The sequence below is a fragment of the Ranitomeya variabilis genome, chromosome 1 (assembly GCF_051348905.1).
Source record: "Ranitomeya variabilis isolate aRanVar5 chromosome 1, aRanVar5.hap1, whole genome shotgun sequence".
Classification (NCBI taxonomy): Eukaryota; Metazoa; Chordata; class Amphibia; order Anura; family Dendrobatidae; genus Ranitomeya; species Ranitomeya variabilis.
The window spans coordinates 185,402,999-185,420,834 of NC_135232.1; the positions used below are offsets into that span (position 1 = coordinate 185,402,999).

The 17,836-nt window shown below is 45.8% G+C and overlaps 1 protein-coding gene across 1 annotated transcript in view; it reads right to left on the reverse strand.

Annotated features, from left to right (window-relative positions):
* Positions 1 to 17,836, reverse strand: part of CEP120 (centrosomal protein 120) — a 153,125-nt gene that overhangs the window by 91,821 nt on the left and 43,468 nt on the right. The window contains exons 3-6 of the mRNA XM_077291055.1: positions 15,792 to 15,906; positions 15,076 to 15,217; positions 5,742 to 5,881; positions 2,496 to 2,693 (exon numbers count right to left, since the gene is read on the reverse strand). Of these exons, the coding sequence (XP_077147170.1) occupies positions 2,496 to 2,693; positions 5,742 to 5,881; positions 15,076 to 15,217; positions 15,792 to 15,906 (595 nt within the window). The remainder of the gene's footprint in view (positions 1 to 2,495; positions 2,694 to 5,741; positions 5,882 to 15,075; positions 15,218 to 15,791; positions 15,907 to 17,836) is intronic.

A 17,836-nucleotide genomic window follows, 5' to 3' on the forward strand; every position in this document is an offset into this window, starting at 1 on the left:
GACACCAGGAAGTGGCCCAGGATGGAGGGGCATATATACCTGGAAGGGGCCCAGAATGGAAGTACATATATTCCAGGAAGGGGCCTAGGATAGGATGACATTCATACCAGGAAGAGGCTCAGGATGGGGGGGCAGGACAGGGGGGACATATATTCCAGGAAGGGGCCCATATAAACCTTGATGGGAGACATATATTCCAGGAAGGGGCACAGGATGGGGGGTATATATACCTAGATGGGAGATATACAGTTCATGTAAAGAACATGCCTACGGCTGCGAACATTTTGTTTTCTTTTTATTGTGAAGCAAACAACAAATAGGACAAAATAACTGAAAACTTCAGTGTGCATAACTATTCACCCCACTAAAGTGAGTACTATGAAGAGCCTCCTTTTGCGATAAATCTTCATGAGATTTCCACATCTTGCCACTGGGATTTTTGCACATTCCTCAAGGCAAAACTGCTCCAGCTACGTCAAGCTGGATGGTTTCCTCTGATGAACAACAATCTTCATGTTTGACCACAGATTCTCAATTGGGCTGTGACTAGGCCACTCCAAAACATTTACACGTTTCCCCTTAAACCACTGAAGTGTTGCTTTTAGCAGTACGCTTTGGGTTATTGTCTTGTTGGAAGGTAAACTTCCATTCCAGTCTCAAATCACAAGCATACAGTTTTGCTCCAGAATCTCCATGTATTTTGCACTATCCAATTTCCTTTTGACACTGACCATTTTCCTGTCCCTACTGCCAAAAAACATCCTCATAGCATGATTCTGCCACCATGTTTCCCCATGGGGATGGTGTCTTTGGGGTGATGAGCTGTGTTCCTTTGACACCAGAGATAGTATTTACCTTGGTGGCCAAAAAGTTCAATTTTGGTCTCATCTGACCACAGCACCTATCTCCATATATTTATAGAGTCTCCTATCTACATGTCTTTTGACAAACTCAAAACGAGCTTTGCAATTCTTATGTGTAAGTAAAAGCTTTTTTCTGACCACTCTTCAATAAAGGCCACCTCTATGGAGTGTACGGCTTATTGTGTTCATATGGACAGACACTCCAGTCTCTGCTCTGGAACTCTGCAGCTCCTTCAGGGTTACCTTTGGTCTCTGTGCTGCCTCTCTGATTAATGCCCTCCTAGCCTGGCCTGAGAGTTTTGGTGGGTGCCCTCTCTTGGAAGGTTTGTTGTGGTACCGGGTTCTCTCCATTTGATGATGCTTTGGCAGATCATCAGAGACTGTAATATATATATATATATATATATATATATATATATATATACATATACATATATATATACATACACACCCACACTTCATAGTGTTATTTGGTTGGTGGTGCCTCTTGATGGTGTTGCAGACTCTTTGGCTTTTCAGATACTGTGTGTACATGCTGACAGACCATGTGACACAGATTGCACACAGATGGACTTCCTGTCACTAAGCATGTGACTTATGAAGGTAAATGCTTGCACACAAAACGCTTTAGGGGCTTCATAGCAAAAGGGGTGACTACATATGCACATGGCAAATTTTAGTTATTTGATCCCATTAATTTATGCCTATATTTTTCTCACTCCACCAACTTAAGACTATTTAGTGTTGATGCAAAACACGCAAAATCGGATTACATAAATATTTAAACATGTTTTAGTGTAACAAAATAGATGGGGGAAAAATAAAAGGGTGAGAGGGGGCGTAAATACTTTCACAAGCCACTGTATATACTAGGAAGGGGCTGAGGATGGAGGGCATATATACCAGGATAGGGGACATATATACCAGGAAGAGGCACAGGATGGGGGTGCATATATACCAGGAAGGGGTCCAAAATAGGGGACATTTATAGCAGGAAGGAACCAAGGATGGGGGGCATATATACCAGGACGTGGGACATATAAATCAGGAAAGGGCCCAGCATAGGGGGCATATATTGAAAGATGGGGGACATGTATGCCAGGAAGGAACTCAGGATGAGGGGTATATATACCAGGATGGGAGACATGTATACCAGGTAGGAACTCAGGAGGGGGAACATTACTACATAATGGGGGTCAACACTATTGATCTTGTAGGATTTAAAAGCTACAAGGACCAATATATCTGACCAACCTGCAGGGGGAAGTGCCCCATGGAACTCTAGTTATGGCACTGACTGGAGATAGAGTTGAACTTTCATAACTTAGTTTACATCCATTCTAACATGGCAAGTACACCAGACTCATCAAATCTCAGAGCTCCAGCTTTTGGTTATTACAGTAACACAATGGGTCCATCAATGGGGTATAGTGACTGGCATACAGCTTATTTAGCTTGTCTTGAGTTGTGCCAAAATATTGTCTGGCATAAGACATTCATAAAAATGTTATACAATCTGCAGCAATTCTTTTTATTTTTCTGTAAAGGGTCATTGTTACTAGATCAGCAGATTAGTGTGGCCAGAATTATAGTCCTTTTGATCAGCACTATAACAAGTGAGGAGCCCATTACCTGCAGTTTTGGCTGCACAGACAAATACATGCACAGCACCTCAGTACTGCTGCGTATCTTCACAGATGCTCTCTCCGGCTCGAAGTCTGGATTGATCAGATCAGTAAATGGCTCATTAGTCACATCATTTCCCAATAAAGAGTAGTAAAAGTAAAATTCTGGCTTTGGTTCTGGAAGTCTTAAAGTACTAGAGATTAACTGAAAGAAAACAGACATGAGATATCAGGGAAATGTATCATCAATTGAATAAATATAACACACCCCTGCACAAAAAAAACAAAACACTTTATCAAAACAGATTTCAAGTTCCATCTATATATATAATTGTCTAAGGGGTACTTCAGTCTTTCTGTCGGCAACTTCCGTCACGGATATTCATTCGCTGATTGGTCTCGCCAGCTGCCTGTCATGGCTGCCGCGACCAATCAGCGACGGGCAGAGTCCGATTAGTCCCTCCCTACTCCCCTGCAGTCACTGCCCGGCGCCCGCTCCATACTCCCCGCAGTCACGGCTCACACAGGGTTAATGCCAGCGGTAACGGACAGCGTTATGCCGCGGGTAACTCACTCCGTTACCGCCGCTATTAACCCTGTGTGACCAAGTTTTTAGTTAATAGTAAAAACATCTAATGTTAAAAATAATAAAAAAAACAAAAAAAACCAAATCATTATATACTCACCTTCCGCCGCCTTCCCGACGCTCCGGTGACCGGTCCATGCAAGCGGCAGGTTCCGGTGCTAAGGTTGGTGTGCGACAAGGACCTGCCAGGACGTCACGGTCATGTGAAAGCGACGTCATCACAGGCCCTGCGCGAGAAGGACCTGCCATGACGTCACAGTCATGTGATCGCGACGTCATCGAAGGGCCTGCGCGAGAAGGACCTGCCGTGACGTCATGGTCATGTGACCGCGACGTCATCACACCCTCGACCGGAAGCTGCCGCCTGAACCGAACACAGGCGACAGAACTACAAGGGGCCCCTCGGAAGGTGAGTATTTGTTTACTTTTTAACTTGTGACATACGTGGCTGGGCAATATACTACGTGGCTGGGCAATATACTACGTGGCTCTGTGCTGTATACTACGTCACTGGGTAATATACTACGTGGCTCTGTGCTGTATACTACGTAACTGGGCAATATACTACTTAACTGGGCAATATACTACGTGGCTGTGCAATATACTACGTAACTGGCCAATATACTACGTAACTGGGCAATATACTACGTCACTGGGCAATATACTACGTCACTGGGCAATATACTACGTCACTGGGCAATATACTACGTCACTGGGCAATATACTACGTGGACATGCATATTCTAGAATACCCGATGCGTTAGAATCGGGTCACCATCTAGCTAAAACATATACAGTTATATGAAAAAGTTTGGGCACCCCTATTAATCTTAAGCTTGATGTTTTATAAAAATTGTTTTTTTTGCAATAGCTATTTCAGTTTCATATATCTAATAACTGTTGGACACAGTAATGTTTCTGCCTTGAAATGAGGTTTATTGTACTAACAGAAAATGTGCAATCTGCATTCAAACAAAATTTGACAGGTGCATAAGTATGGGCACCCTTATCATTTTCTTGTTTTAAATACTCCTACCTACTTTTTACTGACTTACTAAAGCACTTTTTTTGGTTTTGTAACCTCATTCAGCTTTGAACTTCATAGCCAGGTGTATGCAATCATGAGAAAAGCTACATAAAGTGGCCACTTGCAAGTTCTTCTCCTGTTTGAATCTCCTCTGAAGAGTGGCATCATGGGCTCCTCAAAACAACTGTCAAATGATCTGAAAACAATGATTATTCAACATAGTTGTTCAGGGGAAGGATACAAAAAGCCGTCTCAGAGATTTAACCTGTCAATTTCCACTGTGAGGAACATAGTAAGGAAATGGAAGAACACAGGTACAGTTCTTGTTAAGGCCAGAAGTGGTAGGCCAAGAAAAACATCAGAAAGGCAGAGAAGAAGAATGGTGAGATCAGTCAAGGACAATCCTCAGACCACCTCCAGAGAGCTGCAGCATCAACTTGCTGCAGATGGTGTCACTGTGCATCGGTCAACTATACAACGCACTTTGCACAAGGAGAAGCTGTATGGGAGAGTGATGCGAAAGAAGCCGTTTCTGCAATCACGCCACAAACCGAGTCTGCTGAGGTATGCAAAAGCACATTTGGAGAAGCCAATTTCTTTTTGGAAGAAGGTCCTGTGGACTGATGAAACCAAGATTGAGTTGTTCGGTCATACAAAAAGGCGTTAGCATGGCGGCAAAAAAACACAGCATTCCAAGAAAAACACTTGCTACCCACAGTAAAATTTGGTGGAGGTTCCATCATGCTTTGGGGCTGTGTGGCCAACGCCGGCACCGGGAATCTTGTTAAAGTTGAGGGACGCATGGATTCCTCTCAGTATCAGCAGATTCTTGACAATAATGTTCATGAATCAGTGACAAAGTTGAAGTTACGCAGGGGATGGATCTTTCAGCAAGACAATGATCCAAAACACCGCTCCAAATCTACTCAGGCATTCATGCAGAGGAACAATTACACTGTTCTGGAATGGCCATCCCAGTCCCCAGACCTGAATATTATTGAACATCTGTGGGATCATTTGAAGAGGGCTGTCCATGCTCGGCGACCATCAAACTTAACTGAACTGGAATTGTTTTGTAAAGAGGAATGGTCAAAAATACCTTCATCCAGGATCCAGGAACTCATTAAAAGCTACAGGAAGCGACTAGAGCGACTAGTCATTAATTAGCGACTGTTATTTTTGCAAAAGGAGGATCTACTAAATATTAATGTCACTTTTCTGGTGAAGTGCCCATACTTATGCACCTGTAAAATTTTGTTTGAATGCAGATTGCACATTTTCTGTTAGTACAATAAACCTCATTTCAAGGCAGAAACATTACTGTGTCCAACAGTTATTAGATATATGAAACTGAAATAGCTATTGCAAAAAAAAACATTTTTATAAAACATTAAGCTTAAGATTAATAGGGGTGCCCAAACTTTTTCATATAACTGTACATGGTCACTACTAATGATATACGTACTGGATAAAACATAGGATTCACTGTACCATGTATTTATTATTGTTTGGATGTCCGGGGAACAATTCACTTCATCAGGAAATAATTCCAGTACCACACAAATTGGTTTCTGGAGACCACATGCTAAGCAATTACAATGAGTGTGTTTCTGTTCATAGAGCTTTGGCAATTTTATTACCTGCTCTAACTGAGTAGCAAAAGCGATGGTTATAGAGAGAACAAAGTAGTCTTTGCAATACTCCACAGGCCCAATCTGATGGTAGCCCTCCGCTTCATTGAGAATGGGCACGAGACTCTTGGGGTCAAGTTCTCCTGGGACTAAAGAAAATAAAAGACAAAGCTAAGGACATATAAAACGACAGCTCAATAGATAATTTCTCCTTAAGTGCGAGATATCTCAATATAATGTGGTGTTTGCAAAACTGCTATATATAATAATAACATATAACTGAATGGGTACATATCTACAAGAGAACACACAGCACGCTGCACCATGAAGATCCCTTTCTATATCCATCTGTCACCTGAATGCTCCTTTTTTATGTTGGAAAACAGATTTTAAAATGCTACAGAAAACTTGTTTTCCTCGAGGACAGACGCTCCACCATGCTTAATCCACTTAGCCTTCATACTTTATCAACGTTAACATCTGACCGACCCGATACAAGATCTCACATTATTGCTGTATGACAGCACATCCCATGATGATGTACCAGGATTCAGACCCTTTAGATTCACTTAGGGCAGAACTAACTGCATCCAATACAAATAAGTGAATATAAGTACAGAACATGTCACCGATTTTCTAAGTAAAAATGTTTCTAAAAGGTGATACTTTTATTATTTATTTTTAGAGCACCATTGATTCCATGGTGCTGTGCATGAGAAGGGGCACATATAAATATTTGGATCATTGAGGGCTATTTGACCTGGAAGCCAGACGAGTGCATACTCTGTGCACAGCACCCAAATCACAGACCGTCTATCCTGGAAGTTTCCTGAAATACTTATCAAACACAGGAGCTGAATTGATACTTATTGTGTTTTACCAGTATCTGTCGCCTAAGAGTATTAAAGGGCCACTGTCACCCCCCCCCAGGCGTTATAAACTAAAAGAGCCACCTTGTGCAGCAGTAATGCTGCAGTCTAACAAGGTGGCTCTTTTAGTTTTTGATTAAGTTATTACCGCAATAAAACGTTTTAAAAATTGGCCAAACGTACCAGCGATTGTACCGGGAGGCGGTCCGAAGCGTCCTGTATGAATCTTCAAACTGCCGTCACTCTTCTCTTCAGGGCCGATGGTACCCGCCCCCTTCGCGTTGTTGCTTCAAATCCGGCGCCTGCGCTGTGCGTGCCTGCCTGGGGCCTGCGCAGTCTTCTTTGGCCGTCATCACTCACACGCAGGGTGCCTGACTGCGTCTGTGCGGGCAGTGCGGCCGCCCTGTTACTGAATCCCCGCCCCGCACTGTGTTATTCATTATGCACACTGCGGGGCTGGCATTCCTGGGCATGCGCACTGCACTGCGCTGTTCAGGCCCTCCCCCATCTCGGACGTTCTCCCTTGTCTGACGTTCCCCCTGCTCCCCCGCCTTCCGGCATTATTTTCGGCTGCCAGATTCCAAAATCTGGTGAGGATTAGTGTATATGGCGGCAAGCTGCTGTGTGCTTTGTCTCTCTCTATGTGTTTGTATGTTTTAATGCAAATGCATATTTACACCAGCAGCAATGAAAATTTGGTACTTGTGTGGGTGGCCATAAATTACAAAGCACTGATGATCAATACTGTTTTTTGGGTGAGCATTATAGGTTCACATTGCGTTCGGGCAATACGTTTTGCGAATATAGCTAGCGTATTGCACCAGCGCAATGTCTTTAGCGGGATTGCTTTTGCCGATCCCGCTATCGCAGATCCACAATCTGTGCTAGCGAGGAACGGAGCTGGGACGCTGAAAGCAGCATCTGAGGTCCGACTGAAAATAACGGCACATCGCAAGGGCGTGCCTAAAAAATGGCATGCGCTAGCGATGCGATCCAGATCCTAAACACATTGCCGTCAATGGGTGCGCTAACGGACCCGTTGCATGGCGTAACTTGCGACAATCACGCCATGCAGCGTACTCCTTTAGCGTTAACCCATTAACGCTTAGTGAACCTATTCGTAACGCACTGAACATCACTAAAGGAGGAGGGGTCTGCATTATACCACATCAAAGAACAATAAACGTTGAGGGGTGACCATTATTACACCGTACTGCAGATCAATGCACGGTCAGGGGTCTGCATTATTATACCGCACTGATCATCAATAAACGGTGAGGGGGGATCATTATTATTCCGCACTATAGATCTATAAACGGTCATGGTGGAGCATTGAGTGGAGCACTTAAATACGTGGCACTGAAATACGTGGCACTGAAATACGTGGCACGTGGCAATGAAATACGTGACACGTGGCACTGAAATACGTGGCACTGAAATACGTGGCACGTGGCACTGAAATACGTGGCACTGAAATACGTGGCACGTGGCACTGAAATACGTGGCACTGAAATACGTGGCACGTGGCACTGACGTGGCACTGAAATACGTGGCACTGAAATACGTGACACGTGGCACTGAAATACGTGGCACTGAAATACGTGGCACGTGGCACTGACGTAGCACTGAAATACGTGGCAATGAAATACGTGGTACGTGGCACTGAAATACGTGGCACTGAAATACGTTGCACATGGCACTGAAATACGTGGTACGTGGCACTGAAATACGTGGCACGTGGCACTGAAATACGTGGCACTGAAATACGTGGCACGTGGCACTGAAATACGTGGCACTGAAATACGTGGCACTGAAATACGTGGCACTGAAATACGTGGCACGTGGCAATGAAATACGTGACACGTGGCACGTGGCACTGACGTGGCACTGAAATACGTGGCAATGAAATACGTGGTACGTGGCACTGAAATACGTGGTACGTGGCACTGAAATACGTGGCACTGAAATACGTTGCACATGGCACTGAAATACGTGGTACGTGGCACTGAAATACGTGGCACTGAAATACGTGGCACGTGGCACTGAAATACGTGGCACTGAAATACGTGGCACGTGGCACTGAAATACGTGGCACGTGGCACTGAAATACGTGGCACTGAAATACGTGGCACTGAAATACGTGGCACTGAAATACGTGGCACTGAAATACGTGGCACGTGGCACTGACGTGGCACATGGCACTCAGTGCAACGTATTTCAGTGCCACGTATTTCAGTGCCACGTGCCACGTATTTCAGTGCCACGTGTCACGTATTTCAGTGCCACGTATTTCAGTGCCACATGCCACGTATTTCAGTGCCACGTACCACGTATTTCAGTGCCACGTGCCACGTATTTCAGTGCCACGTGCCACGTATTTCAGTGCCACGTGTCACGTATTTCAGTGCCACGTATTTCAGTGCCACGTGTCACGTATTTCAGTGCCACGTGCCACGTATTTCAGTGCCACGTCAGTGCCACGTTCCACGTATTTCAGTGCCACGTATTTCAGTGCCACGTGTCACGTATTTCAGTGCCACGTATTTCAGTGCCACGTCAGTGCCACGTATTTCAGTGCCACGTATTTCAGTGCCACGTGTCACGTATTTCAGTGCCACGTGCCACGTATTTCAGTGCCACGTCAGTGCCACGTGCCACGTATTTCAGTGCCACGTATTTCAGTGCCACGTATTTCAGTGCCACGTGCCACGTATTTCAGTGCCACGTATTTCAGTGCCACGTGCCACGTATTTCAGTGCCACGTATTTCAGTGCCACGTACCACGTATTTCAGTGCCATGTGCAACGTATTTCAGTGCCACGTACCACGTATTTCATTGCCACGTATTTCAGTGCCACGTCAGTGCCACGTGCCACGTATTTCAGTGCCACGTATTTCAGTGCCACGTGCCACGTATTTCAGTGCCACGTATTTCAGTGTCACGTATTTCATTGCCACGTGCCACGTATTTCAGTGACACGTATTTCAGTGCCACGTGCCACGTATTTCAGTGCCACGTATTTCAGTGCCACGTGTCACGTATTTCATTGCCACGTGCCACGTATTTCAGTGACACGTATTTCATTGCCACGTGCCACGTATTTCAGTGCCACGTATTTCAGTGCCACGTATTTAAGTGCTCCACTCAATGCTCCACCATGACCGTTTATAGATCTATAGTGCGGAATAATAATGATCCCCCCTCACCGTTTATTGATGATCAGTGCGGTATAATAATGCAGACCCCTGACCGTGCATTGATCTGCAGTACGGTGTAATAATGGTCACCCCTCAACGTTTATTGTTCTTTGATGTGGTATAATGCAGACCCCTCCTCCTTTAGTGATGTTCAGTGCGTTACGAATAGGTTCACTAAGCGTTAATGGGTTAACGCTAAAGGAGTACGCTGCATGGCGTGATTGTCGCAAGTTACGCCATACAACGGGTCCGTTAGCGCACCCATTGACGGCAATGTGTTTAGGATCTGGATCGCATCGCTAGCGCATGCCATTTTTTAGGCACGCCCTTGCGATGTGCCGTTATTTTCAGTCGGACCTCAGATGCTGCTTTCAGCGTCCCAGCTCCGTTCCTCGCTAGCGCAGATTGTGGATCTGCGATAGCGGGATCGGCAAAAGCAATCCCGCTAAAGACATTGCGCTGGTGCAATACGCTAGCTATATTCGCAAAACGTATTGCCCGAACGCAATGTGAACCTATAATGCTCCCCCAAAAAACAGTATTGATCATCAGTGCTTTGTAATTTATGGCCACCCACACAAGTACCAAATTTTCATTGCTGCTGGTGTAAATATGCATTTGCATTAAAACATACAAACACATAGAGAGAGACAAAGCACACAGCAGCTTGCCGCCATATACACTAATCCTCACCAGATTTTGGAATCTGGCAGCCGAAAATAATGCCGGAAGGCGGGGGAGCAGGGGGAACGTCAGACAAGGGAGAACGTCCGAGATGGGGGAGGGCCTGAACAGCGCAGTGCAGTGCGCATGCCCAGGAATGCCAGCCCCGCAGTGTGCATAATGAATAACACAGTGCGGGGCGGGGATTCAGTAACAGGGCGGCCGCACTGCCCGCACAGACGCAGTCAGGCACCCTGCGTGTGAGTGATGACGGCCAAAGAAGACTGCGCAGGCCCCAGGCAGGCACGCACAGCGCAGGCGCCGGATTTGAAGCAACAACGCGAAGGGGGCGGGTACCATCGGCCCTGAAGAGAAGAGTGACGGCAGTTTGAAGATTCATACAGGACGCTTCGGACCGCCTCCCGGTACAATCGCTGGTACGTTTGGCCAATTTTTAAAACGTTTTATTGCGGTAATAACTTAATCAAAAACTAAAAGAGCCACCTTGTTAGACTGCAGCATTACTGCTGCACAAGGTGGCTCTTTTAGTTTATAACGCCTGGGGGGGGGTGACAGTGGCCCTTTAAACACTTAAGAGTGGAAATGAATTTGCAATAACCCAACTTGTCAATGGTTACCATATTTTTCAGACTATAAGATGCACTTTTTTCCACCCAAAATTTGGAGGAAAATAGGGGGTGTCTTATAGTCCCGATGTACCAGCTGTGGATGGGGAGGTGGGGGAGCAGCAGCGGGTCACAGAGGCAAGAGCCAGCTGCTGCTAATACCTGTGCCGCTGCTAAAGAGAAATGAATATTCACTGCTCCACACGCCCATAGTCCCTCTCACCTCTATGCACTGAAGCTGACACAGAGAGGTGGAAGGAACTATGGGCGTGGGAGAAGTGAATATTAATTTCTATTTAATAGCGGGCATGATTTCTGCAGTGGCTGTGCAATCAAGTTTGCCCGCTATTAAAGGGAATGAATATTCACTACTCCCCACGCCCATGGGAGTGAAGAGCAGTGAATATTCATTCCCTTTATTAGCGGGCACACGTGATCGACCAGCAGCAGGAAGCCGGCGGCTGCTACTGTGCCTGCTATTAAAGGGAACCTATCACCCCGTTTTTTAAAGATTAGATAAAAATAGTGTGAAATATGGGCAGAGCTGGGCTTTACATTAGTGCCTTTTTGGTGCCTTTACACCCCCGTTAGGCTGCCGAAATACCTTTTTGAAGTGGCCGTTTTGTCCTGTCACTCAAGTTGGTCAGGTCGGATGGGCGTGGTCACAGCGCTGTTTCTCCCCCAGATCAGGCTCATCATTACGTTGGTGGCGTAGTGGTGTGCGCATGTCCAAAGAGAAGATCCACTGCCCAGGAGATGCAAAACAGCGCGGTCTACGCTATTCGCCGTTTACCGGTGGGCGCGGCCATCTTTCCTGTGGCCGCGCGTGCGCAGACGGAGCGCTCTGCTGCCCGGGGCTTCAGGAAAATGGCCGCGGGATTCCGCGCGTGCGCAGATGGAGATCGCGGCGGCCATTTTCCTGAAGCCCCGGGCAGCAGAGCGCTCCATCTGCGCACGCGCAGCCACAGGAAAGATGGCCGCGCCCACCGGTAAACGGCGAATAGCGAAGACCGCGCTGTTTTGAATCTCCTGGGCAGTGGATCTTCTCTTTGGACATGCGCACACCACTACGCCACCAACGTAATGATGAGCCTGATCTGGGGGAGAAACAGCGCTGTGACCACGCCCATCCGACCTGACCAACTTGAGTGACAGGACAAAACGGCCACTTCACAAAGGTATTTCGGCAGCCTAACGGGGGTGTAAAGGCACCAAAAAGGCACTAATGTAAAGCCCAGCTCTGCCCCTATTTCACACTATTTTTATCTAATTTTTAAAAAACGGGGTGAAAGGTTCCCTTTAAATTGAAATGAATACTCACTGCTCTCCACTTCTATAGTCGCCAGGTGTGCAGAGCAGCGAGAATTCCGAAAGCTGTCTCCGCTTGCTTGTAAGAGACATGACATTAAAGTCATGCGCTGCTTTTAAGCATAAACCAGCTGCTGGCTTCAAAATAGGACGCTGTGAGAGAGCGCAGGGTAGGTACGTAGAATGGTTTGTGTTTATTGGGGGCAATGCACACCAGATAAGGATAAGGGGGCCATGCATACCAGGATAGAGATGAGGGGGCCATGCATACCAGGATAGATGAGGGGGCCATGCATACCAGGATAGGGATGAGGAGGCCATGCATACCAGAATGGGGATGAGGGGGCCATGCATATCAGGATAAAGATGAGGGGACCATGCTTACCAGGATAGAGATGAGGGGCCATGCATACCAGGATAGGGATGAGGGGGCCATGCATACCAGGATAGGGATAAGGGGGCCATGCATACCAGGATAGAGATGAGGGGACCATGCATACCAGGATAGGGATGAGGGGACCATGCATACCAGGATAGGGATGAGGGGGCCATGCATACCAGGATAGAGATGAGGGGACCATGCTTACCAGGACAGAGATGAGGGGGCCATGCATACCAGGATAGGGATGAGAGGCGCCATGCATACCAGGATAGGGATGAGGGGGCCATGCATACCAGGATAGGGATGAGGTGGCCAGGCATACCAGGATAGGGATGAGGGGGCCATGCATACCAGGATAGGGATGAGAGGCGCCATGCATACCAGGATAGGGATGAGAGGCGCCATGCATACCAGGATAGGGATGAGGGGGCCATGCATACCAGGATAGGGATGAGGTGGCCAGGCATACCAGGATAGGGATGAGGGGGCCATGCATACCAGGATAGGGATGAGGGGGCCATGCATACCAGGATAGGGATGAGGGGGCCAAGTATACCAGGATAGGGATGAGGGGGCCATGCATACCAGGATAGGGATGAGGGGGCCATGTATACCAAGATAGATGTCCTCATATGAACTCGAGCGTGGGAACTTTTCCAAGGCTCCAGTTCATGAGGACATCCAGCAGAGGGCGCATCACCGCAACTCAAGGTAAGTACAGATCACCCAGCTTTCCTTTCAGCACCCGGGGTTTACAGGCACGAGCGAGTGCTTTAGCACAGCTCCTGGCTGTAAAATGATTTAACCCCTTCAGATGGATTTACTTCGTGGGACGTGACAGATCATCTGAAGGTATGTATATTGTTGGTTTATTATTTTTCAGAGCGAGGGTCTTCAGGTGGATTGAGAGAGCAATAAAATATTAAAACAACCTGTGTGTTTATTTCATTAAAATACTTTTTAATAATGTGTGTGTGTTTTTTTAACCCTTTCATACAATTGGATTAATAATGGATAGGTGTCATAATTGACGCCTCTCCATTATTAACCTGGCTTAATGTCACCTTACAATAGCAAGGTGACATTAACCCTTCATTACCCCATATCCACCGCTACACGGGAGTGGGAAGAGAGTGGCCAAGTGCCAGAATAGGCGCATCTTCCAGATGTGCCTTTTCTGGGGTGGCTGGGGGCAGATGTTTGTAGCCAGGGGGGGCCAATAACCATGGACCCTCTCTAGGCTATTAATATCTGCCCTCAGTCACTGGCTTTACCACTCTGGTGGAGAAAATTGCGCGGGAGCCCACGCCAATTTTTTCCGCCATTTAACCCTGTATTTTAGCAGCTACAGCGCCCAAATTTTGCACATACACACTACTAACATTAGTAGTGTGGAATATGCAAAAAAAAAAAGGGATATGAGATGGTTTACTGTATGTAAACCATGTCTCATATCATGTCGGGTTTGTGAAGGAGAAATGAAAAGCCGGCAATTGAATTACCGGCTTTTCACTAACACTGCTGCGTATTTCTCGCAAGTCACACTGCTGGTCCGTGTGGAATCCGTATTTTTCTCGCCCCCATAGACTTTCATTGGCGATTTTTTTTGCGCAATACGGTGACAAACGCAGCATGCTGCGATTTTCTACGGCCGTACAAGACCGTATATTACGGATGCGTAATATACGGCAGATAGGAGCTGGGCCATAGAGAATCATTGGGCCGTGTGTAATGCGTATTTTACGGACGTAGTTTATGCGCTCATACGTCCGTAAAACTCGCTAGTGTGAGGCCGGCCTTAGACCACACTCCTTGTACATTTAGTAGAAAAAAGTGAACCAAATTGATCTCTAGCAAAGATGGCAAATTAGAAACTCAAAGATGATAAAAAGGCTTTAGATATTTTACAATAATAGATAAATAAGAAAAAGTAGAACAGAAGAGATGGATCTGTAGTTATAAGGTTTGTGCAGATACATACGCCCTTCAGTCTCTGAACAGAAAATCAGGGTACTGCATGACATACCATATATACCTGTAATACTGTGAACTCATTATCATTAACTACAAGTAAAGAAAAAAGACAGATCAATAGTTAAGCAGTCTAGGCAGACAGACCTAACTATATGCATCAAAATTACCCAAATTATGGTTACTTTTTCAATGGTGGACCTGAACCTGGCCACCACATGTACCATCACCTCTCTACGGCTGCATTTTTCTGAGCTCTTAGAGTTAGGTCTTGGAGTGAAGTAAAGTGTCTAGGCCGGTGTACACTTGTGTAATACTGCACTCACCTTTACTGGCTCGTGGAGGAGCATCTTTGGCTTTGAAAGCATCTAAAGCAGGTTTGGTGTCAGTTTCAAGAGCGATATTAAGCTGAACTTCTGGTTTAAATTTTGTGTACTTGCTACTCAATAGAGAAAACCATTTTGGTGCCTGTGAAAAAAAAAAGTACAAGCGAATAAAATACCTACTATATAAATGTATATGCAATATGTAAAGCTGAACTGGAATACAAGATCAACATGGAGGTATGTCCACCACCCCACCTCGGTCTAACATCGGAGCTGACAAAATGCTGCTGCAAGATAGGAGGGACATATACCGAAATATCCGTCTCACACACAGAAAGGATAATTCATATATTATGTTAAATAAGTTTAGAGGATAGGCATGATGTTGGCTGGCCATCAGATGGTTAACTTGGCATCTGACCCACCATGCTTGTAGCGGCATCTCTCCACACCAACATCAGATCAGGGAAAAAAAAAAAAAAAAAAAGGGGGGGGCCTGTACGACCATTGGCTACTTAGGTCAGCCAGTCACATACAAGTTAATGTCTCCCAAAACTTCGATAAGCCTCCTGCATCACACCAGGAAAGATGGCTTCCACTCTTCAGCACCAGAATGTGGATAAATAGGCAAGAAATAAAGGAAAACATTATACAAGGTTGGGGCTCCAGCAGAAGCCCTAATGAAATGTTCCTTTATACAAAGATGATAGAATTACTTGTTTTTTTTCTTGAGCAGCTCTCAAATCTAACACAACATATCCCACAGACTCTTTGGCTGATGTTAGTGTGTCCAAGGCGAAACACTGGAGCTTGATCGGCGTTCGCTGCAGCCTACAACAAGAACAGAGAAATATTGTTACAGGGACATTTTTACATATCCAAAATGGCATTATAATCCCACACACATGGCACTGCGCTCAGAGACAAGGCTACAAAATATGAGATTTCCTCTTAAAGAAACTCGAAACAGAAAAATGTCATGGTGAACACAACAATACTAAGACAAATTCAACATTATATATAGATATGTGTCACTGCCCCATATTGGCATCAGTGATGTGAAACTAGGACAGTTTTCCTCCAGCACACTACTTGTTGAGAGGGTTAATTTAAAGTTGCATACATGGGCTGGTTTTATGTAGGCATCCATATAGTGGGTGGGAGGATGCCAACTATATCTCCAAATGCAGAGCAGACACCGGCAGGGGTACTGACAGGACCTGGGATGATCACACTCATGTGATCATCACATGGTTTATGTTAAATACCTGGACATGAGAGTAAGTGTTGTGTCTTGGGAGAGCAGGAGGAGCTTGGGGTGAGAGAAGGAGTCAAGAAGTGGATGGTGGAGTCTCATCGTCCTTGTGCCGAAGCCCAATGGCGAGTGGCGATTTTCCAACGACTACCGCAAGCTTAATGAGGTGTCCAGTTTTAATGCGTATCTGATGCCCCGCGTGGATGAACTCATTGAGCAACTCAGTCCCGCAAGGTACATCACAACCCTCAACCTGACAAAGGGGTACTGGCAAATCCCCATGTCCCAGAGCGCCAAGCAGAAGACGGCCTTGTCGACACCGGATGGGTGTTTCCAGTACACCAGAATGCCCTTCGGACTGCAGGGGGCCCCAGCTAAGTTCCAGAGGGTGATGGATTGAATCTTGGTTCCACATAAGAAATATGCTGCAGCCTAGTTGGATGACATTGTCATCTTTAGCCCTGACTTCAGTTCCCATCTGCTAAAGGTACAGGCGATCCTCGATGCATTCAGGATTCACCATAAATCCAAAGAAGTGTGCCATAAGGAAGGAAGAGGCCAGGTACTTAGGCTACATCGTCCCAAGAGGCGAAATCAAGCCTCAGTTAAATAAGATAGAGGCAATTCAGAAGTGGCTGCAACCGCTTTCCAAGGCTATGTTCACATTAGCGTTGTGCGGCGCAGCGTCGGGCGCAGCCGCGGCGACGCATGCGCCATGCCCCCTATATTTAACATGGGGGGCGCATGGACATGCGTTGGCTTGCGTTTTGTGACGCATGCGCCATTTTGGCGCAACTGTCAGGGCGCAGAGGACGCATGATGCATGATGCAGTTTTTTGTGCGCCAAAAATCATGCAAAAAATGAACGCATGCGTCACAAAACGCTGCGTTGTGTCACCGACGCTGCGCCGCACAACGCTAATGTGAACGTAGCCTAAAAAGTGAGGGAGTTTCTTGGGGTTGTGGGTTATTACCGGCGATTTATCCCGAACTTTGCCATAATATATATATATATATATATATATATATATATATATATATATATATATATATATATATATATATATATATATATATATATATATATATACATACATACACATACACACACACATATACACTGCTCAAAAAAATAAAGGGAACATCAAATTACAGGCTGATCCAACTTCAGTAGAAATGTCTCAAGACAAGGAAATGATGTTCTGTTGCGTGTGTTGCCTCCATGTGCCTGTATGAACTCCCTACAACGCCTGGGCATGCTCCTGATGAGGCGGCGGATGGTCTCCTGAGAGATCTCCTCCCAGACCTGGACTAAAGCATCTGCCAACTCCTGGACAATCTGTGGTGGATGGGGCAAGACATGTCCCAGATGTGTTCAATCGGATTCAGGTCTGGGGTCATTCCATATCAGGTGAACCAAATATGAATATTTTTTTTACCTGACGTCTTTAGATTTTTTTTATTTTTTGTTTTTATTTAGTACAACTTTAGTTAATTACAAATTAA